The sequence below is a fragment of the Melanotaenia boesemani genome, chromosome 3 (genome assembly GCF_017639745.1).
Source record: "Melanotaenia boesemani isolate fMelBoe1 chromosome 3, fMelBoe1.pri, whole genome shotgun sequence".
Lineage (NCBI taxonomy): Eukaryota > Metazoa > Chordata > Actinopteri > Atheriniformes > Melanotaeniidae > Melanotaenia > Melanotaenia boesemani.
In genome coordinates, this window is record NC_055684.1 from 35,033,935 (window position 1) to 35,058,654 (window position 24,720).

At 35.9% G+C, this 24,720-nt stretch overlaps 1 protein-coding gene across 2 annotated transcripts; it reads right to left on the minus strand.

Moving 5' to 3' along the window:
* Window positions 1-1,192: 1,192 nt before the first annotated feature.
* Window positions 1,193-24,416, minus strand: dnai1.2 (dynein, axonemal, intermediate chain 1, paralog 2). 2 transcript variants are annotated; one of them, XM_041981678.1, is made up of 21 exons: window positions 24,380-24,416; window positions 24,228-24,297; window positions 24,001-24,060; window positions 23,818-23,913; window positions 23,045-23,125; window positions 21,479-21,605; window positions 21,148-21,203; window positions 20,835-20,990; window positions 20,604-20,663; window positions 20,355-20,483; window positions 20,000-20,084; window positions 19,780-19,897; window positions 19,471-19,514; window positions 19,113-19,360; window positions 18,576-18,665; window positions 18,322-18,409; window positions 18,120-18,199; window positions 15,691-15,839; window positions 13,053-13,152; window positions 4,256-4,441; window positions 1,193-1,499 (listed from the first exon to the last, which is right to left on the minus strand). In XM_041981678.1, the coding sequence occupies exons 2-21, from the start codon at window positions 24,267-24,269 to the stop codon at window positions 1,398-1,400; spliced, it is 2,097 nt and encodes a 698-aa protein (XP_041837612.1). In that variant the 5' UTR covers window positions 24,270-24,297; window positions 24,380-24,416; the 3' UTR covers window positions 1,193-1,397. The 2 variants fall into 2 exon arrangements, with proteins under 2 accessions (XP_041837612.1, XP_041837611.1); XM_041981677.1 differs by having other exon boundaries at window positions 24,228-24,416.
* Window positions 24,417-24,720: the final 304 nt, after the last annotated feature.

The following is a 24,720-nucleotide window of genomic DNA, read 5'->3' on the forward strand; positions in this document are numbered from 1 at the left end:
GGAGAAGGAGAAGACACCAGTCTATTGCAAATAACAGGGACTTGAACTTGTGTTAAATGTGTGTGTGTCATTGTCACTCACAAATATCAGTGAACTGTGAGGCATGACGCCTTGCTGAGGGTGTTACATAAGAACTAGAGAGGTTTATTTGAAATTTTGTCCTCTTTAATACAACCCTCACACTCACACCTGCTTCTGGCACTTGGCAATGAGCCATTTGCTTTGGACTGAGTCAAGGATACTCACATACAGATCGATTAAATCTACTGGACCCTGAAGATTGAAACAGAAGCATGTGATCAAAAATAGTTATTTAGCCAACATCACTGGTGCTGCATGTTGAGACTTAATAAGGCATTTTCTGGAGGTTAGAGCTTGTATGACATGTACTTTAAATTTTACAACCTTTCAGACATTCAGGTGACATCAGAGATGCAGCCAATGAGATGAAATAAAAAAATGGGTTTCACAATATATTACAATTCACCTCCATATCAGAAGCTTTTGAACAAATATATCACTCTACTGCTCAACCCGATTATAAAACATGGAGCTATAATATACCAGAAAAGTTCAAGATAAAGAACTTTAGCAGTTTTTAGTCAGCACAGCAGTATGTTCCTTGTTACTGCCATAATGATTTGAATGTTTAACTGCTGCTGTATTTCCATTACAACCACAGAGGACTGAACAGCTCTCTCTTACTGAAGTTGAGGGAAATGCTCATTTAATGAATCACACGAGAGGGAGAAGCTGCTGTGTGTGATCACAGCAGGACATGAAAGGCAGAGAAGCTCCCTGTGGCATTGAGAAATCAAGCAAGTTTGGGTCACTGTGGCAACATTTGATGCCAGTTATGTATTAAAGCTCTGGGTGGTACTTTAATGAAGGATTCAATGCAAAATTCTCACTGTGGATGGGATATTAAATGGCCTCTAGTTCATCCCTGGACAGGTGCCCAAGAAAGTGTATGCTTGCCAAGATGAGTTGTCTGGATGAGGTCCACAAGCGCTCAGTCAATTATGCTGATTTATCTCTCCGTTCACTTGCAGCAACTTTCTGCCTTACTTTTTAGCTCAGTCAACTTGTACAGTGCATATGGAAGGAGTTAAAGAGATCCTTGTAGAAAAGCTCAGCCAAGTCATTTGAATTCCAAGGTTGTCTCTGTGATGTGTATCAAGTAGTGCAGAAACAACGAGTGGGTTTTTATTTGAATATGAATAATTAATCAACATTTAATGTTACATCCAGAGAAAGCATCCTAATAAACATACACAAATACTTCCCTTGTCATGTTGATGTCATTTACTTCAAACACTGAATGGAAGAAGTGGGGCTTTCATGAATGAAAATTGTACCATGCTGCAATGCTGAGCAGAGACGCCATGCTGGCCACCTTAAACTGTGATGTTCTCCGGTTCTCTCAGCAGACTGAGAAGCTTCTCCATCTTGGCTACTTCCACTTCTGGACCCTTAGGCAGCTCCTGACCCTTCTTGCTCTACACACACACACAGGTACATGAACACACAAGAATGAGAAGTTACTTGGCCTTTTGCTTACCATGTAATATGGAAAAACTAACCTCAGTGGTAGGCAGCAGACAAAAGGACAGTAAAAAAAAACAAGATGTTTAGATGAAGATTGCGTTATTACTTTATTGCTTAATGTTTTTTTTTATCTGCATTTTGTTAAATCTGCTCCAACGTCACGGGCCTAAAAATTATGGTGTGAACAGATAAAAAGCAATGAGTGATTAAAGAAGAAAAGCCTCATAAGAGTTCTGGCTCAGCATTACTAGACATTGCTGTAGGTGTTCATTCCACCTCTGTAATAGAATAATTTAATAAGCCTATCATTATCAAAGCTCCTTTACTACAATTACAGTTTTTTGTCCTACTGAACTAGACTTTGATTTAAGAAGCTCAATAAAATCAAACAAGTTCAAAAGCCTCTAGTGATTTTAACTGTCTTGATCAGGAAATAAATTTGAGTTTAAGCTTTACGAGGGGACACACATTATATCTTATAAGAATTAATTAACACAGTCACAAATACATTTATAAATATATGGATAAACTGCAAAAAAATCATTTTAGTTTCTATTTTAAAGAACAAATAGGTGTTTGGGTGTTTGCAGATACAGATTTATTAGAGTAATAAGAAAAAGAAGATAGTTTCTTTTTCTAAAAATAAAAACAGGAGGTTTTTATAGAAGTTACAACACCAAGAAACAAGAAGCACAGCTTATGCTGTAAGGAATGTTCCCGGTTGTCCTGTCTTCTGCAGTAGATTCAAGATAAATTGTTCAAGAAATCAAGAAAAGACAGCAAATTTCCAAATTTGGTTTGGTTTAAAAAAATCCTACTGCTCTGGGCTTACTGACAACAAATAAAACGAGCATTAGCTGGTAAAAAGGTCTCCTAGCCACTCATGCTGAACAAGTTTACAAAAAATAATCTGAAACTAGAGCTTCTGAATGCAATGCAGCCATTTTGATGTTAATGTTCACAGCTGTGCTTTTCTTGCTAAGACATCATGTCTGCAGGGAAAATTTAATTCAGATAAAGTTACTGCATTGTGTATACTATGTTTATCATGAAAAAGAGACAAATGTATTACATTTCTAAGTCCTGTATCAGTATCAATATTAGCTGTAAAAAATATTAATGAAGATTATCTATATTGCAAATGTATGGGAGTTAAACACAGAAACTATGGCATATTCAGAGCTAACTACTCATTTAAAGCATGAAAAAGATGCATTTTATGACAGTGTAATTATTTCAAGGTTAATAAGACAAAAGGTGATCCAAATAGATCCTGAACAAATTCACATAAACTCTTGATGCAGCATAACTGGCAATCTTCTCTTTAGATAGAAAGGCTAACTGCACATCACATCATAAACAAAACACTACATACCTTCAGGTTTAAAGAATTCTGCATCCAGAATAACAGCACATAACAGCATATTATGGTTCACTGCCATTATGGTACAACAATAAACACAGAGCTCAGAGTATTTCCAAACATATTTTCTAATTTCTCATACAGCTCATTTACAAAAAATTCCTTAATCAGTAATCAGAAGAAATACATATATTTAAGGAGCATCACATAACAATACAAGCAATGTTGTGCTTCCTTAAGTGTGAAAGGCAAAATGACCTTGTTAACTTTAGAATTATTTCCAAACAGGAAAATACAACACACTTGAATTGTTAAACATTTTGATTCCTTAGATACTAACTGAATTTTTCAGTTTGACTATTGACTCCGGTGCTAACTGTAGCTTATTTAACAGGCTTAAATGTTAACTTGGTAAGATATTGGTAAAAAAAAAAAATAGTTGTGGGTTTTGTCTCCTGATGCTCATGTGCCATGCTGTATCCAAAAATGCACTAAGCACTTCAGTGGTGCTGAACTTTGCAATTATTTCCCAGTTGCACTCGTATGGACTACAGTCTGAGGTTGCTAATGAAGTAGAACGGTGTGTGTGTGTGTGTTAATGTGTTGTGTTGCAATTGTATAACTATGTTTGTGGTTGAGGGGGAACTGTTGCATGACACCGTGGCAACACCATGTACAATGAAGTGTGTGAATGCATTTTTTCTAGTCAGTAAAATTTCTCCGGGTTTACAAGCAGTGATGTGAACAACAGAAGAAGAAAATAGAAAGGCTGTAGTGCTAACTCTTAATGGGCCATGATTAAAGTGTTGTGACGCAGTGTGCCATTTGGTTTCCTCCTGTGCTCAGAAGGACTGCTGTGATTACTTCTCAGGTCAACTGAGCTTGCAGGCACTCATCAGCCACAGACGGATAAAAGTGGATTGTTTTTTTCTAATTGTGTCTTGGTATTTTATTTGGCAGAGGAACAGAGGAAAAAATATGGGTGATGCTAATTGCAATACTAATGGTGTGATTGGGAGTTGGGGGATTATGGTTTGGTAAAATTTACACGAGTTCAGGACTCTGCAATAATTGAATCATCTGATCTGCATTCACTGATGTGGATCAGTTGGCAGTCATAAATAATGCCAATGAGCTGTTATACTGTTCAAACGGTACAAGAAAGAAGTATTATAAGGTCAAAGGAAAATAAAATTCATGTGTTAAAACAATACTCAGAATAGTAAAACAGATAGCAGGACTACTGCTGGTATGTGCCAATCAAGCCTCATAACAACAAGAGAGTGAACAAACGACTTAAAACTGGTATCACAGATTAGCTTAACTGACTGTAAGGACTCTTACCTTGGGCTTCTTGCGGAGGTTAGGAGAGAGTTTGAGGCTGGTGACATACCCTCGGTCATCACCCACTATGATGACAGGATAGATGGGATTGAACTCGATCTGTGTCAGCTTGGTTTTCTTTTTGGACACCACTGCCTGCTGGCAAATAGCCTCATATTTGTTGATGTTGAGGTCAAAGACGTGAACCTGAGAGAGAAAGAGGACTCATTCTACCAGTTTACCAGTACCTCTTTGTTGTATACTTGTGTTTTTTATCATCTAAATAAATTAATGTTTCAGTGTTATTACAACAAATAGTACGAGTATAGGGTTTTTTTCTTATTTGAGAAAACTGAACACTTAATCTTCAGATTTATCTCCAAACTAATCTTGTATGGGTTATCTTATGTGAAAAAGAGGATGATGGTGAACAACTCAATGAGCATTCGGTGAAAAGAAGGGTGTTCCTGATAATGCAATGAGTGTCCACGAATATCCATTAGTTCACACACACGTGTTAGCAGTGTGTGTCTGTGTGTGTGTGCAAGCAGATCCAAGATGCTTGTGATCTTTTTAGGCATCTTTATTCAGTAGAGACCAGATGACAGATTTGCTGTTCTCAGCCTAAGTGCGTTCAGACAATCTGTTGACATCAAATGAGCCCATCACAAAGAACAGCCCATTTCTTTTATCAGAAAAATTACTGTGCCTGGCCTGCTAAGGTTAACACTGTCTTAGTCTATTAGCACCTAACAAAGCTTCACAGTTATCATTTGTAGGCAATCAGCAAACTGCTCTTCTCCCTACAGCCATTAACAACAGAGTTTTTGTCTTTCATATATAAAGACTAATGTAATAGTCACATGTAATAGTGCATTAGTCACGACTGATTGCAGTGCATCTGTCATGCATGCAAAACTTGGGAACAGAGAGACAATTTACTTTTGCTTAACTCACATTAACATATATATAAAGTCACTTATTACAGAATTTAGCCTTTTCATTTTAAGTTTCATAATTTAAGTTTCATGGCTAATGAATTTAATCCTTTAGAACATTTTGATATTAGGATTACGATGAGTCCCAGTAGACTAATAAAAAGTTTTGATACCTTTAGAACTAGATGCTTTCTCGTTATGTTTATGTGCTTAAATTAATGATAAGAGATGGAAATATTGACAAAAATCACAAAACAGCTTCTACAATAAAGAAAGAACACTTATAAAAGAGCTGAGCTTGATGTATGACTGAAAGCTGCCTACCATGTAATCTTATCTGGGCAACTTGTTGACCTATCTAATAGTTGGAATATATTAATTATGACTTATTCATATAAACCATCTGGTTTGCTGCAATGTTGTGTGGGTAATTATTTGATTATTGGTTATTTGGGCTGAAGTTCACAAACAAGGAGTTGAGGCAAAGACCAAAGAACAACAGATCCATTTGGGAAAATGAACAAGAACAATATTGCATTCCCAGCTTTTACAAAAAGTGTTTCGGTCCCCTTAAATGTTGAATTTGACTAAATTGTAAACAGCTTACTGGCATTCTTCCAACCATCCATAGAGGTTGCAGCATTTGGCACATTAAGCCATATTGCTCATAGAAGTCACCTCTCAAGCTGTGTACAGAAATTTTCATAAATGTTGCAGCTGGCATCATCATCCTAGAAACAACACCTCCAGGATCACACTATCAGTGGTAGGTCAACCTACCTCGTATTAAAAATACAACCCATATTAACAGAATTTCAGAGTCAAAGTTATGAGCAACTGACCAAACACTCACCTGCATGTCAATACAACCATCTCTGATGTGAAAAAACTCGATTTGGGACACAAGAAAAACAAATAAAAAAGGGAAAAATTCAACATGAAGCTAATGCTATAATGAATAAAACATTATTTATCTGCGCACATTTGTTAACAGAATGATATACTTGGAATATAAAATAACACTACTTTGCTCAACGTGAACAATAAAACGTTTTTACTAATTCTAGTACTTATTTTGGAGTATTCCTGATAAAAACCACAGCTGTGGTACTATGTTAAGGAAACACAGGTTGCTTTTGTACCGACCATGGGGTGGCAAAAAAAGGAACCATATAGATAAATGGTGCAGTGACTGTTTCACATGTTGATACAACACCTGCTATTTAACAGTTAAGACATCCAATGTGGAGTTGTGACTTTGTGCCATGAAATGTTTCCCACTTTAGGAATGCATCAAACCTACTAGCAGTGTGAGGTTGCTCCAAACAAGTCTGGCTTTGATTCTACTAAAGACAGCACTATTTTTAGTTTGTCTTTGTGAAGACATTTATTTATTATTTGTGCACACTTCCTGTATGTTTACTAGAAAGGATTTTGTACAGTCATGACTGAATCTCATAAGCCTTTCATTGTCATGTCTAGAGTAATTAACCTGAGGGCATTTTTCAGAGGGAGAACAGTTCACTGCAGCCTGTGTGTGTCTGTGTGTGTGTGGGTATATTTTTACGTCCATGTGTTGATAATATTTTTCTGGTTGATGTCTCAAGAGCCACCACATCTACGTACCTGTTCTGCCTCTGTGTTGACCTCCTGAACAGCCTTGCCTGAATGCCTTGCCCTTAGACCTTTCTGCCAGAAATTTTCATGGGTTTCGTGCTTTTATAACCACGCATCAATTTTTGGATACACATAACCTTGCAAAAAAAACTATCTCAATTACTTCCTGGAAGAGAGTATTTAGTTGTCAAATTTGGGGAGTTGTTGTTATGTGCATATACTCTGATATATATGTGTTTATAACTGCGCATTAGGGAGGTAATTATAAAAAAGGCAAAGCAGAAAACAGCCTTTGCCACAGACTTTTTAAAACATATTGAAGGTCAGTCTTGTACAATAGCTCTAAACTAAACTCCAGATATAATTGCAGAGTACATTGTAGTTACATGGTACAACATCTCAAACACATTTACTGGCCATCTAAGATGCACATCAGAGGGTTTTCTAATTTGGATTTTTTTCATCTATTAATTATAAATAACAGCTTAGAAAATGAAATATAATGAACATAAAATGAGAACTGAACTTTTGCATTTAATGTTTTTGTAGCAGGTAGTATTTGTAGGCTCTAGATGAAAACTGATATCATGACTAATAAATGAGATCACACACCCAATTTTCTAAGCTGATATTCCTGTGGACTATGAACTTTGACTACATACAGATAAAAATGCTTCAGACTTACATCATGCACAGTGTGCGTCTGTCTCTTAACAGTCACGCTGAGCTGAAAATTCAGTGTTTTATACTGCGCTGAATGGACTGGGTCTGTTATACTTGGGATGAATCTACTCGTGTTGTGTGTACTGCTGTCTGCCACCAGCTGCTTTGCTGAAAATGGTAAAACTTTTAAAAAATAGTTCTCTTTATCTATGAACAGAAAAATTATGTGTTTCTATATTTTCTAAGAGACAGTTATCTTAAAAGCTCTCTGGGACCCATAACTTACAATATCTAAGCCAGGGATGTCTAGTTCTGGTCCCAGAGGGATCTGTCCAGCAGATTCTAGATGTTTCCTGTTTCCTCATACCTGACTCAGACTAAAGGGTCATTTACAGGCTTGACAACAACCTGCTGAGGAGAGCAGTATAGTTCAGAGATGTCAAACTCCGGTCCTTGGGGGCCACAGTCATGCAGATTTTAATTGTTCTCTGCTTCAACACGCCTGACTTCTTGTTCTTACTCTCAAATGTAAGTCGCTTTGGATAAAAGCGTCTGCTAAATGACTGTAGAATAGAATACAATAGAATAGAATAGAAATAAAATCAACAGGTCATTGAGCAGAACTTGATAACAAACTGTTGGATCCATTGATTTTAATCAAGTGTGTTGGAGTAGGGAAACATCTAAAGTCCACAGGACGATGGCCCATTAGATATCCCCAATCTAAGCTGTTAAGCTGAATGTATTGTTACTGTGAAAAATAAAATAAAAAATAAATCAACTGAGAAAAGACTTTGGCCAAAACTAAACCAAAATCAACAGATTTTGTTGAAATTTTGAGTCAGAATAAAAAATATTTTTATATTAAACTGTCTCTTAATAAAGATTTAGATTATAAACAGTAAATTCTGCTAAATATGTTTCTGATTATCTTTAAATACCCTTCTTAATCATTTTTAATATCATTCACAGCAGCAGGATCTAAATCAGTGACTCTTAAACCGTGGTTGGTGGGTCTGACATGCGTTGCTGCTTTCCTCTTCATCGTCTTCATTATTGCAATCATTAAAAAACTTCTTAAAAGAAAAAGGTTTGTTGATGACACACAGTCTTACACATGCATGTCTACCCTGACCCCAACTGATATTTTCCATATTTCTCACTATATCTTTGTAACTGATGGTCTTAGGTGATAATCTGTTGCAGAAAAGAGCATTTTGTTATGGGCAGCAGATGATTTTAAATTGCCAACCTAATCTATACTTCCTTCTGGGATGGCAAACTTCAGGTGGAGCTGCAGGGAAATTCTAATTCCTTTTTGTAAAATACATAAACAATACAGTGTTGAGTTAAATTAAAAAAGTCAATTATTTTATTGGAATATTGGTTTAATTTCGTTTTTATTTGCCTCTATGTTTAAATAAAACTCTCAAATAAATAATAACTACAACATGGAGTAAGGGTGGAGGCATTTTCTCCTTTTGTTGTTTTATAACTTTGCACTTAATCTTTTTGTGTGTAGCTACCTGTTCTCTTAAAATGACACTACAGTTGGAATTCTGACACAGATACAGATGATCTACTTTTACAGAATCAAAGTTTGCAAATGTGAATGCATTATACTGTGAATTTCACTTTTTATGTTGTTGCTCTTCCGGTGCATCTGAGCTTTTAACTCAACAACCATTTTCTGACAATAAGAGCATACTTACACTGACATTCATGCTGTGGTAGCGTCACATAAAATGTAAAAGTAAAGGGAAGAAAAATTATACAAGAAATTATATAATATATTTAGAATAAAAAAATGTGACTTTGAGTGCTGGTTTATATAGCATATAAAAGTGTAGATTTCAAATCTAATTGGAATTTTAAAGAGTGGTGCACACTAATGTATGCATGCATACTATCTTACACCATTTGTTAAACCTCAAAGATTATCAGCTGGTGTCACCACTGAGTGTTCAAAGCATCAAGAAATGAACCCCTTTTCAAACATGTGGTTGAAAAGCCTCAGAAAGTACTTCAAGATGCTTCATCACATGTAAAAAATATATAATGCAAAGACCCTAAATGAGCTGGTTGATCAGAAAAATCAATTTTTCACTCATGGTTCCATTTAAGATTGTGATGTTGTCCTCTTGTGTAAGGATATATTATCCTGCTTCATAACATACTTTATTTCCATGCTAACTGCAACATAAACATCTAACCAGTCTGCTTATTGTTGTCTTGTGTTGCAGGGAGGTTGAAAGGGGATTACGTTATCAAAAGGCCCAAATGATGGATGAAAGTGATGCTAAGGAAACTAGCCTGTAGAAAACCATCTGAAAGCACCACTTTGCTGAGAACCCCAAGTCACCAGACCATGTGTGAAAAGTCTATCAGTACTTTCTTATATATGTGCATTAAGCTTACTGTCATATTAAGTTAAATGATAGCTACTGACTATGTCTGGTATCTTCTATAAACTATGAAGCTATTCCAGTTCACTTTGTTCTCTGTGGATCCTCATTCCTTTCTTTCAGGGACAACTGTGCTTTTCATTTTAAGATATAAAATACAGAACTTTGTGCTAGAATAGTTTGTTCAGTTCAAGGTCCTAGCTCTATCCTGTTCTTCACATTAATGAGCTGCTGTTGGATAGTTGGACATGTCATAATAACTACATGACTTTGGAATTCCAGCATGTTTTGCCTGAACTAACCCTCAGACACACCAAAATCAGATGAGGGTGACGAGACTATCTATATTAAGGGAGGTAAAATGATCTTTGTCAAGACAATTAGGTAGCTTTGAAGAGAGTATAGATGGATTTATCAGCTTCAGTTTCTTGTTTTCAAGGTAGCATGAAGCATTGACATACTCTAAATAGTACTACTTGCTATTTATTTTAGGTGGCTAAAATTATTTTGCTGTTGATTGTGTTCGCAGCACAGCACAAAAATTTATCCCGATTCAAAATGAAAAACAATGTAGATATTGTTTAGACTCAGATGGAAAAATGAGATTTTCTCTGAGTAATACTTACAATTAACTTTCACACTCCTTTGGATCATTGCTCTACAAGTATGAAATCTAGCATTGTAAAACATTAAATTAAATACAAAGCAGTCTCTTTGCAAAGGGTTCAAAGGACGTGCACTAGACGGAGGAAACATGGATCTGAAGACGAAGAAACTGGCTTCCCAGACAACTCATCATTTCATCCATACACTTGATTTCCTAAACGGTCAGCTCAGACGGAGGACAGAGACAGAAAGAATTTGTTGGCACCACACAACTGTGTGTTATTCTTACACCTCAGCCTACCAGGCAGTTCATTAACCTTCTGAACATGTGCACGCAATCATGCACAAACCCACACAACACTCACACCATTGTGTCTCTGACACTTTGCAGTGTGACAGAAGTAGCAGAAAGCCAGGATGTCATCAACAGTACACGTCAAGGAGCATGCATCTCATGATGAGTCAGTTGAGCTCTGTCAGATACTTGTCACAGAAAATGACAAATGTACTGCAACAAACATTTATGCTGGGAGGTTTTATGCTGATTAACATCATGCAACAAATGTGAGAACACTGACAGCACTCTGTCGTTCTTCAAAATCTGACCAGGCTTACAAATAAAACTCTCTTGTGATCTAGCTTTGAGAATAAATTACAACACACACACAACAATTAACAAGCTTTCTAGAGCATTTTGGTACATGATTTTAAGAAAGAAGATGTGTAAACACGCTGTTGGTTTTATTTATGCCGCTTGCAGTTTGTGTTCTATAAAATTGTTGTGGCTTATTTATGTCCTTATTTGTGTCCTCTCTTATTAACACACTAGCTTGGTTGTGAAATAATCTACATAACGAGTGATGAGTGTATCACGATGCATCTTGTGCCTCTGGTGACAAAGTGCTGGCACTGAAGAGGACATGACACACATACATGCACTATCACATAAGGTGTCTCTCAAAATTGCACAACTCTCATTTCCTCTCTCTCACTCGACTTCATTTGGCACACTGGACAGGAAACGTGTCAGACACAACACTCTGGACTTATATAGTGTGGCGCAGGCTGTGAAGACAAACAGATGGGGACAGCTTGCAGCCATTCTAAGAAAATATGTGGCGATAGGCAACAAAGCATCCACTAAAATTACTTTTTGGCTGAAATCAATAACTGCTGTCAGAGCATGAAGCTCATTTGTTACATGAAACAATGTTTGAACAAACTCGATTGCCTGAGGTTATTCAGAATTAATCTAAGGCTTACCCATGATTTGGCTAGCTGAGTCTATAACTATATTAGGATTATAATAAAAGGGTGGGGGTTGGGGGGGTTGCAGGTGGTAGATAGTGTGACTATTTGCTATTTCGCATGTTCAGTCAAATAAGCATCAAGCTCATGTTATTTTACACGGTGACTGTGTGATCACAGCGTTCAACCAACATCCTATGGGCCCAGATATAGGTGTGAGAATGGTTATAACATGGATTGATCTTCATACATTGTCTGCCATTCAGCTTTAGACATTGTGAAACATGATTAGTCCCGTATCCCCTTTTGTAGCCCAAATTAGGAAGCAAATAAAACAACATTTCAGATTTTACAATTACTAGGCTATCAATAATTAATTTAGTCTAATTCAACAGTTATGTCACAAATTCTGCTTTCATTAAGGTGATAAAATTAGGCTTTTAGTAAAACTGTTGATTGAATTTTTTTTTGTTAATTTTCAAAACTGCAATTATTGATGTAGTTGTAAAACATTACAGTTCTCAACAATAATGTTTGTATTCTTGCCCAGGGAGACTAAACTTTGTGTTTGGCCAAGTGGAATGTCTTGTCTTTATTTATTTCTTCATATTGAAAACTAGCATTAGCTATCAATCACAGAGCACCTTCATGACCAGTCGGAGTCTGTTTTTCTCACCCCTGGTGTTTGTGATACCACATAAAACAATGAAATAACACGCAACAGACTGGATTTGGGTTCAAAATGCGCCTCCAGCCACATACATCTGAGCAGGTTTCTGAAAAACAAAAAACAAAAAACCTGACAAAGAATAGGCCACTGAAGTTATGGGCTTGGGAGGCGACCAACGACAGTGACAGGCGACAGTCATCGCCACCCAGGTGAAACAGAACAGAAAAATACCCAAATATCAATGTTGGGGATTTTATTTTAGCACATTGTTCTTTCACAGCCATTGGTTGCTTTTTTATGTTAATGAATTATAATAAGTGCCACATTCCAGTTGGAATGTTAAAATTGAGTCTTGTTTAACACATTCAAACAAATTAAGAAATTTATGACAGAACAAAGTTTTTTTTTCAGAATAACATGTTATTATAAATTAATATAAATATGTGGCACAGAATTTGTTGGATGCAGAATGTGCAAAATCTAATTACAGCTAAAAATGCGAAACATTTAAATGCAGAAGGAAATGCAAGTGCTTGATAACTCTAAAAATATTCTTCACATGCAAAAGAAAAATCTGAAGGCCAAGACAACCAAAATAGTTTGGAAATTTTAAAAGTTAAGTTATGCTGTGATTTGTTAAAAGTAATACAAAAACAGAGAATTACTCTTACTGTTCCAACTGTTGTCACAGCAGCAAACACAGTAGAGGAATACGGAGACCAAGCTATGTCTCCAACGCCTGCACTCAGGTCAAAGGTGAACATTGGACTGCTGCAAACAGACACAGAGGAAAAAGAAAATGAAATCCTGTCCAAATTTATTTATAAAGCACTTTAAAACAACCACAGAGGACCAAAGCACTGTACAGAAGAATAAATGCAAAGTGAATAAAAGTTATCAAAGCATTAGGAAACAGAAAAATAAAAAAAATGTATTTATTTATTTATGGCTTCTATATATTATAAAAGCAAAATATCAACATTTCAAAAATGTCTAAAGGCCAAAGAGAACAGGTGGGCTTTAAGAAGAGATGTAAAAGCAGGCAACAAGGAGGCCTGTCTGATATGCAGAGGCAAGACACAATCTGGAACCAGCAACAACAAAGGCCTGATGTCCTCAGAGCTTCTGCTTCGTTCTCGCCACAGTTAAGAGAGGCTTGACCATGGAGGGATTTTAAAACAAATAAAAGAAACTTAAACTAGATTGCAAAATGACCAGATCTAAATCTTTAATTATATTGTTCTGATTATTGAATGCAATTTGGGATTTTGCAGAAAGATTAGCAGTCACAGTGCTTTTCTCTTTGCTTCCTACTGGTTGTATGCAATGTGGAACTCAGATCTGATTATCAGTGGTCACTGTAAACATTTTCAGAGATGTGTTTTAGTTTTAGGTGTAAGTTGAATTACTTAATGCTGCACTTTTGATCATATCATCCAAGACATGTTATTGCCAACTGTAGCCAGGACTTTAGAAACAACCCAAATACCTCTGTGTCCTGAATACAATACATATATACAATTGCATTTGAATGTTGCTTTTTCATGTTCAAGTTCTGTGTTTTATGTTTCTTCTTTAGCTTAAATAAATCCTCCTTTTGTATTTCAGCTCTGCTTCCCGTGTTCTGTTTTACTCAGTTTTCAGCCCTTGGTTCTTATCTGTTTTGTTTTTCCGCTTCCGTTTCCTTAGATGTCCTCAGTTACCTTTATCTTGTGTTTGTCTTGGATGACAAACCTGATTTTTTGTCACTCATCTGCGTATGTACATGCTCATGGTTTTCATTGTTCTGTATTTTGTTTGGTTATTTGTTTTTGGTCTTCCTCCTCCAGCAGTGCTTTTTGGCTTTCTTGTGGATTGTCTTCTCAACTTCTGAGAGCATGGTAATTTTAGTATATAATTATTACAATTAAATGAACTTTAATAAACAAACCAGAATGTATAATCGATCACAACATATGCAAGATATTAGAGCTTAAGTTTTGGGTTGGACCCAGAACATTACTTTCAAACTTCAGCCCTTTATAGAGATTGTGGCTAGTTATTTTCAACAGCTATAACCAACACTGTCCAACTGTCACTGGCAAAAAGAAAAGATTCTGGAGTCATCTCCAGTATGAGGCAGTTTATTTATGTGTAGCCTACTGCACACACCTTGAGCAAAAAAGAATATTTTTGTTTGCAGAACATTCCCAACTCTCACCCACTAATCTTACTCTCAGCGCAGCTAGTTTAATTGATTATAGTGGACATGTACGGTTCCAGCAGCCTTTTTTTAAACTTCTTTACATCTGCTCAAAGTGTTCAGCATTAGCAAATGACCAAAAATCACTCTTGCATTCAGTAACTCACAGCTCACAATGGGCACACAACACTTTCCTTAACAGAAAACACCAAATTGAGATTTTGGTCACTCTCTTATTGGTAAATTGCTTTCTCCTAGAAACAATGCATTTTTTATCTTTAGGATGCTGCAGATCACAGTTGAAAAACGTGTTTCTCATAATGGGCAAATGATTACTATCATTATTCAGTCAAGCTGCTGGTGCTGACAAGATGTGGGAGGCACTGTGGGTTAGTCAAATGAGCCAGGAAAATTATGCTGGACCCAGAACAAGTATAAGAAGGTAATAAAGACTAATACACTGCAATATAATGGGGAGATTATAGCAATAGTAATTATCTTGTACTTACTTCACAGTGTACATAAATATTTGCACAGAGTATTAGTGGTGTTAATAAAGACGATGATACAGCACTAAAAAGAAAATGTTGCCATTCTGTAACTAACAGCAACATTTGCTTTCCATAAAAAGTGAGATGTAAAATGTGTCTTCAATTTTCTTCCCACTAAATGACAGAGGAACAACAACTTTAATAACACTCAAATACAAAACTAACCATTCATATACATCTTACATGACACCAAAACATTAAAGGAGTCATTAAATGAAACTCTAATACTGAGTATTTCTCATTCCTTCAAGTTTTCACCCTCTACAGCAAATGCACTCGTGCCAAGCAAAATCCAAAGCGCAGCAACAAGTACATGATCTCTCAACAGCTTCATCGCTGCCACCTTTCTACAATGGGAAGCTCCTTTAAACCAGTGGTGTTGCAGCACCTCACTGCCACAAATGTTTGTTATAGACTTGTGTTTATACTGTTCCACACTTGACACTGTAATAATGTAGAACTAAACAACTGCACAGAAACTGAAATTGTATGTGACAGAAAGGTTACATATGGCAAAATGTATATTTTATGGTTACTGTGAGATAATATGTGCAAACCCGTTTACATGTCTCTTACTTTATGGTATGGTCCCAAATCTTGGCAGTCCAGTCTGCACTGCAAGAGAGGAAAACCTTTGGATGGAAGTGGTTCCATTTTACAGCATCTACTGCCATGGTGTGGGCATCATATGTCTCCAGGAACTGGCTTGAATAATTCTTGGAACACTGGGGAATAGACACAAAGTCTGTACTTTAATAAAACAAGTTGAAAAAACATCTAAAAAACCAATATTCCTGAGACAATGTTGTCTTCGGTTTCTGACAGAGGTTTGATATTAAAAATACACAATCTGTAAGCTGAGGCTGAGATAGGCCTGGGTTCATGTTGCTTCCTTTAGTGCAACAGAGAAGAATTTACCTTTGTTTTTATAGCTAGAGAACTGGTCTCTATGATAAATTAACATCTTTAAAAAGACATACCAAACGTAAGCCATATTTTGAAAAAATACCATGTGGAGGAACTAAAATCTAAGATTTTCTACTGAATGCTTAATTCATGTGGGCATAATTTTCCACTGACAGCTGTGGAAAAGTCTTGTGCTTAGACAAGCAGTAAACCAACCTGATAGTTTTAAACCAGCTTGTTTGCCATTAACAAAATAGGTTTCATGAAAGCAGCAGAGTTCCTCTGCAGGGATAAATAAATGACACAAACCAGGGTGAATATGTTAATAGGTTGTGGGGACAGCTGTTGAATTTCCAAACACTGACAATTTGATTTTTGACCTGTACCTAGGTGAAAGATTTATTAATTTATTAAGCTGTCTTTTATGAAGGTGTCTTAGCCACTGAAGCTTGAGGTATCAAATGGAGCAAATTGCATCACACATCTGTGTGTCGGCAAGTTGGCAGGGGCAGGAGGTAAGAAGGGCCTTGTTAATCATTTCTTAACAGATGGAGCAACATGGCTTTTTTAAAATATCAGTTCAAAGGTTGAATGTCTCAGAACAGAATTGTACAGACAAAAAATTGGTCCTTCGCATGGCCTAAAAACAGGTAAATAGAACTCAGATCAACAAGTCATATCAAATGGTGTCATTATTTACACAATAAAAACAAACCCAAATTACAGAAACAGTGTGATCCATTGCCACAACTCAAAACTCATGAAAGGAAAATTAAACGTGGAACATAGGAAAAAGACAGCACTCTAGTGACATCAGTAAACCGCTCTATCTAAGTGAAGCATGCAGTATATTTATCTGTTGCTGCATTGGGGATTAAACATTGTATTAGAAATATTTTACTGGTTGCAAGATTCAAATACATGAAATTTTTTAAATATTATTTTTAAATTAAGTAATAAATTTCCCATTGGTATGTTGTAGCTCTTTAATGTGATTTAACTTGTTTATTTGGAACAAAAAATAAAGATGGGGCACTATTTATAAAATCAGCAAGCAGATATAATCAGCTGTTGTATTTAACTAATTATGAGTGGCTCTTAATTAAGTTACACTAAATCACAAAATTGTCTCTAAGGCAGCATTTTTCATTTAATTTAATGAGTGTCACCTTTTTGTGTGCTTAAACAGATAAATGTTTGTTTATTTGGACACAGTCACACTTTAGGCAGCCAGTTTTTGCACTGCTTGCAAAACATGGACAAATTTATGAAAGTACTAATGGACAAATGATGGTCAACAACAGACACTTCAACAACCCAAAAAACAAAACAAAACAAACAAACAAACAAAACAAAAAACAAAAGACAAGAAAACATGATGAGGCATATCTCCTTGGACTTCCTCAGTACAACTGGGGGTTATGTGTTATATGTCTCAAAATATTATCATCTGACAGTATGAAACCAAACCAGTTACAAGCCCCCTTGTGGAATTCTTAAAGAGAATGCCCAACTTACCTCAGTGTGCAGAGTTTTTTAGTCTGTTTACTGAGTCAGTCTAAAAAGCCTCACACTATAGGAGGAATTAATACTTCCCTCCGCCACAGATATTGTATTAACTAAAGTAGCAGCCAGTAAATTAAAGACACCAGACTATTTCTCTGCCAAACTATACTTGTTTGTGTTGCATATAAAAAGGTTGGGCTTAAATTCATAGTTTATTATTATACAGTGACTTAAGAAAATGCAAAATAAGCAAAACTTTTGGCCACATTTCTTAGATGTTTTAACTATCATCATAAAGTTTGTTTTTGATCTGTAATCAAACCTGCTTGAAGAGTGTGACATTACAATATGTTGAAATAACAGAATTGTTCATATTTTTATTTATCTAAACAATACGTCAATGGTGTAAAACATTTTAGCCTTTGTGGTACTGCCAGGCACACCCAGTAAGCCAATTTAGCTAAAGGGAATTTTAGGTCTTTCTCTCTCACTGGAGGTACGACTGTCAAAATGAGTCATGTCAACAACATGCTTGATGCAATTTTAGAAGTGTCATCCAGCCAAACCAGTATGTTGAAATGTTTGCTACATACCTTGTGTATTTTCCCCTCCTCAGTGCCAACCAAGAACAGATAATCAATCTGCTTATGGAAGTCGAAGGATGTACCACAAGCTGTACACAAGAAGTGTCAGGACACACACTGTTAAAGACACCAGCCTGACCTGACCAGAGCAAATCAAAATAACTAGCAGATTACTACCAAAATGTTTTATAAGTTAGTTAGTGAGTCTTACCAATGCTGGGCAGCAGTGCACCCTCTGGGTCCTCTGAGACAGCACCATTCACTGACAGTCTGATAATGTCTGAAAAGACCAGCTCATTCTGCAGTCATGCAACACACAGTGATGCAGTTATGTATAAGTACAAATGCTGGGAAAACCAACACAAAAACAAACACACAAATACTTTTATCTGAAGTGCATATGAAAAAAAATTAATCTAAACTGTACAAACAGTATCAGTGATCAAATATATTTCTTTATATAACCTTGACTAGTGTCCAAGAGAGGACTCGGCCATCAGATGACACAGAATAAAAATTGTGATTGTTGTCCATGTCATCACTCTGCCAACGCACCTGAATAAAACATGCAAAAAGCCCAATGAAAAAACACATTTAAAACTTTTCATTTCTGAAAAAAATTAATATTTGACTAAAATATGTCATGCATTTCCATCATTCTCCAGCATCTGAAATTCTGTATTAAGACAGGATATTTACATAACTCAGCATCAGATTAGCATGTTTTACCAGCCTATTCTTTCTTCAAACTAAGTTTTACCATAAATCTTTTTAATTGTCCAACTTAATGCAAAAGCATAAACTACTAGTTAAATGTTTGGACACACGTATTCATTAATTTTAATGTGTAATGTGTGTCCAAGCTTTTGAGTGGTACTATATATGGACACAAAGCAAGCTAAGGTGAAGTGGCTGACATCTGCTCAAACAACACACCACACACACACACATACACAGAGTTCTCAGCACCTTGTCCACTTCTGCCATGCCCCCTACTCTCACCTGCCAGACAGGATCAGTGTGCTTGCCAGTCTTTGCAGTACTTTTGTAAACAGGCTCTACTCCTTCCACCTTCAAGTTGTAGACAGCCACACAACCATCATAGAAGCCTACTGCCACTAAGTAGGTGTGTTGCTCATGAATGTCCAGGCACAGGATGCCAGACGTTGTTGGGTAAATGTGTTCTGGGAAAGCAGAGTTCTTCATTGAGTAAAAGATGAGCATGCCATGACCTTGTTTGGTGAAGTCATCTATTCAGGCAGTAAGACAAGGCAGAAAATTGGAGGATGCAAAAACAGATTAATTTATCTAATGAAAACATTGGATGAAATTAGCCATGTTTACTATCAGTGGTACTTACATGATCCCATTCCCACAGCAAATAGATCCTGATACTTGTTATTCCTGTTAAGAACAGATTGCTCATATAGTCATTCTCCTCTTTTTTGTGACAGCAAAGGTGATATCTGCCAATATATATATATATATATATATATATATATATATATATATATATATATATATATATATATATATATATATATGTATATGTATATATATATATATATATATATATATATATATATATATATATATATATATATGTATATATATATATATACATATATAATTTGGTAGAGATTTTGGCAGAGTTGATAGCAGAACATACCAGCAGAGGGCAGTGACAGAAAGTCTTTTGGCTTTGTCGTACTGAAATTTCCACAAAGGCAAAAGGGTGCCCTCCTGGTCCCTAAACTCATCAGAAGCATCCTCAAAGTATTTAAAATCTAAAGGGGCATAAAAAGAGATAAATTATAAGAGAAAGGAGGATGTGTTTACCTATTCATCAAAAAGGATATTAGTTCACTTAGTGTATTAAAAGAAAATACCTTGCGCTATGTCGTCAAATGTATTTTGATTGATCATTCGTTCACAGATCTTGGACGCTTTGCCAACTCTACTGATATCATCAATCTGTAACAAAAATAAAAATATATATGGAAACTTTGAAAAAACTTAATATATTGCTACACAGTAATTCAATTTGATTTATAATAACATAATAACACAGAAATTATAATAAATCTAAAAAAACCGCCAAATAAAGGTTAGGACTTGGCATCTATTGCAATATAAAGATTAAATATTTGATGTGTAGGATCAGATGTAAATGTGATCAAATTAAATTATTAGATCATGCTATAATCATGCAGGAGTGTCAGTAAACAGATAACAATAATGTACCTGAGCCTCCGTCAGCATCACCTTTCTCTTAATTTTTTCACTATCTTTCTTCAGCTGTGGAGCTTTCTGCTTCTCTTTATTTTTTTCTTGCCTCTGTAGCTCCTCCAGGTAGGCATCATAGACCTCCCACTGTAGAGAGACCAGATATTGAAGTCATCCCACGCAAGAGCAAACTTTCACTGATGCTCAGCAATGAGGAAACAAGTCAAGCCAGAACAGATCTGTCGAACAAGTCGGGGACTGAAGTACCTGATTAGCAGTAGCAGAGAAATTGCTGCGTGGAGGAGGTTCAGTCTGGCACCCTCTTTCCTGGAAGAGAAAGAAAATTAGCTCATGTACTACAATCAACAACTGAGACTATGAATATTTGACTATATACATATTAAGTCAGTTTTTTTCAATCCCTTCAACATTAAAACTTCACATTTTAAAATATTAGTTCAGCGTTAGGAAAACACTAAATATTCTGCTCCTACCAACCCTTAAAGGATTATTGAGAGTTTGGGAGGCCCTCTCACTGAAATTGAACTGATTTTTAAGTTTCAGCTCTTCCTTGTCAGTTTTGGAGACAGCGCTGTCTGGTCTGTCTTCTTCTGCGGCTTCCTCAACCTCTCCTCCATCCTCTACAGGTGTAGCCTGTGGAGGTCAACAAAGTTCAAATCCAAGTTGGGATGTAATTACCTTGTGCATTAAAATTGTTCAGGCCTATTTAACACATTATATAAATGGAACAAAGACTATACGTGCAACACAAGACAGTGGTGTCAATCCTGTAAAAGAAGTATGTTTTTACCGGAGTCTCTTCATGATCTTCATCAGATCCTTCTCCAGTTTCAGTTGTTGTATTCTCTGAACACAGTGTACACATTTGACAATTTAGAAAACACTTTTTACATGCAAATTCTGTGGATATTTTCTTTTATCATTTCATCACACAACTTGAAGGTGACATCTAGTGTCTCAAAGAAAGCACTACAACATAGCAGAAATAAAGGAACCCATTTTGCAAAAACACTGCCTGGAGTTTATATGAAAGAAAATAGAGTCTTGTTCCTTTACATCTACAACAGTCATTATGTGCTCTGTTCACATAGACTAAAACTCTAGTATGCCTCATTAACTACCTTCAGTGAAATCCTCCTTGACCCTCCACCTTCGAGCTTCATCAGAGTCTTGATGCAAGAGGCTACCCTCCAACACAAAGTGAACAGCCAACTGATCCACAACACTGATTGCTTTGAAGGAACGTTCCTGAGACAAACATTAAACAAGCAAGCAGAGTTTGTTTAATTTGGTTTTATTTAAGTGATATTAAAAGCTACAATAATGGGTTAAAATAAGGAACTAAAAGTGAAGCAAGAATGTCTGCCTGCCTCAAATAAGCTACTGTATATACATTTATTCTAAGGCGACTAAATTTACGTTAGCAACTACAAACCTCGTTCCAGATAAGTTGGGATATTTTCTAAAATGCAAGAAAAATCTGCACATTTTTTCATAATCTTTTTAATTTAACTGTGGTCAGATACTCCTTCTATTTCATGTTGCAAAGATTTAGTGTTTCAACCCAAGGATGGGTTATTACTGCTTTTAGATGCAGTCTATCAGAGTCATTGACCACTTAAAACAAAGAATAATGAATAATATTTCCAAATTGCAAAAAAAGAGTTGTTATTTAAATACATTTACAGGGTATAATATTGTAGAAAAAAACATTCAGAAAGTCTGGAAAAATCTCCAGAAAATACATTACATGTGACCTTCGAGGCCTCAGCCAGCAACACATGAGAACCCATTACACAAATCAGTAAACCCACTCTGTCTCCAGAGTACCATGAAAAACTGTTATAACTCAATATAATTGATCCGTGGATCCGGAAATATAACCTGAAACAGTATTGCACAGGAAAGCAGCTTTATATCAACTCTGTTCAGAAACACCACTGAGGTTTGTGGACATATGCTCATCTTATTAAGTACCATAAATGACCATTGTGAAAGGTGCAAAATCAGCACCTGCGGCCGTATAATAGTGTATCAGTGTCTATAACATGTGATTGGCTTATGTGTGAAGGTATCGTTGATGTAGAGGCAGATATTAGAATTTTAGACATCGGTTAGACAGCTTTCCCCTGGGAGGCCTGTGTTTTTTTCAGGAGATTTCCTTCTGCAAGAACTTCCAACAGCATAGCTTCATATACACAGTGTGAGTGTGTGTGTGTGTATATGTGTCCTTTAATAACTTGCCTGCTGTGCAGATCTGTCTCGATTGAAAATATATGATGTATCATGAGGAAGAGAATCAGACAACAATGACCACAGACCATTGAGCAGCAAAAATCTTGTATTCAGAAAGAAATTATGTAGATGAATCTTGGACAATGTAATAGTATCCTCAGCTCCCACATTTAAGCAGTGTAGTTAGTAGGGAAGGGCGATGTAACATGATGACAAGGATCCCTCTATCAAAACCTTTTTGAGTGTGTTGCTGGCATCAAATTCAAGATTTGTTTAAACATGGTCAGTGAAGACACTAAAAAAATTTCCTTTATATTTGTAAATACAGGTTCAATCAAATTACATATTAGGGGTTTTGTAACATTTTAAAAATGTTTTTAGTTTTCTTTTTAAGAAAAAGGGATTCAAACTTTAATGGTGTGACTGCATGCATCAAGCTGCAACCTTCTTACCTTGAAGCTGTAGCGGACAATATTTTGTGGAGCATGTGGGTTGTTTGCTGTCAGGACTCTTGTAATTTCCTCTTTCAGCTCCTAGTCATATCAGTAGAGATGTTGGATATAAAAGGCAATGAATAAAATAACTCACAAAAAGAATGACTGAATAAAAGTCAATTAAAACAAAGTCCAAGATACATCAGTTAACACCATGTGTTTGTCTTAACGCAGGAAATAAATGTTTCTTTGGACAGATTATTGACCAGGAAAAATGTACCCAGGGTTTCAAGGAGTCACGGAACCCATGAATTTATCTCAGACATATAAAACATACCAATAACTAAATAAATAAATAAAACAGAATAAGAAAAAAAGAAACATTAAATGACATGATGAAAATGACAAATAAAGATAATCAAATTATCACAATAAGACAAAATGTGGGAGAAAAAGAAACATTTTTTAAAAAGCAATGATTGTCACTAGAAGGGAAAAACTTAAAATAGTTCAAAACTAGGTTAAAATTACCACACAGCTGGAAATAATTTAAAATGAGTTACAAAAATGCTAAGAAATTCTTGAAAATGTGGTAAATAAACCCAAAGTAATTAAAAATCTTATAAAAGCCTGTTGTAATTTTTATAACCATAAAAAGCATCTTGAGTTTGCATCGTAACTTCTTCTTTCTGGGTTTTTCGGTTCTATGTAGGACTACAGTAATGTCCTACATAGAACCGTCGGTCTATTATGTGATAATCCATCCATGAATATTCCTATCCTTCTCTTACAGTCTCAGTAAGTTCCAGCTGATCTGCAGGCTTAAGGAGTTTCCCAGGAGCCCACTCGTCCAATCCATCACCCACGTCCGCGGCCACGTCCTCATCCTAGAATGACTCACATAGAAAGATTTATGTCTGTAATTACATACTCTTCACGCAGTTCTATATTGTGAGCCATTGAGTAAAACGTACCTTTTTCTTACTTGGGGCTTTGGTTGACTTAGCGACGGGTCCCTTTTGAACACTTGGGCCCTGTGTTAAAATAAATAATAATAATAAAAAAATAAATAAAATAAAATAAAAAAGGCACATCTAACTACATGATTTGCAAAGTTAACGATAATGTTAAGAGCTGCTTTTTAACATCAAGACTAAGCTAGTTGGCTAATTAACGTTAGCAAAAATAAGATACCAGTTACCTTTTTTGCATGTGAAGCATTGTTATTATTAGTCACGGGCATTGTGAAAATCCGGTTTTAAACGCCTTCGCTTTATAAAAAAATAAAAAAATAATTGAGTCAGGCAAGTTTGTTTTGTCTATACAATGCAATTTTTAAAAAGAAACTTTTACGTCGTAGTGACGATTTTCCTCCAGCAGCAGCCGTGAGTTTATGGGTTGCCAGGGCAACCACTTGTACAGTTTTGTGTCGGTCCTCTCCAAAGAGCCAAAGGGAACAGTCAAGATAGTTCCCATTATGTTTTTCTGGTGATAGTTGACCGTAAACTATTACATTCTAACTTAATCATCTCATTATTTTTTTAAACTGGATATAAGAGCCACTCGCCACTTAAACATTTGAAGCAATTTTGTATTATACCGTCTAATTATTACTACTCTGTGTGTGGAGAGCACCATGTTACAAACTTAAAATCCACAGAAGTGAGTATGGCATTTTTTCAACAGATAACACA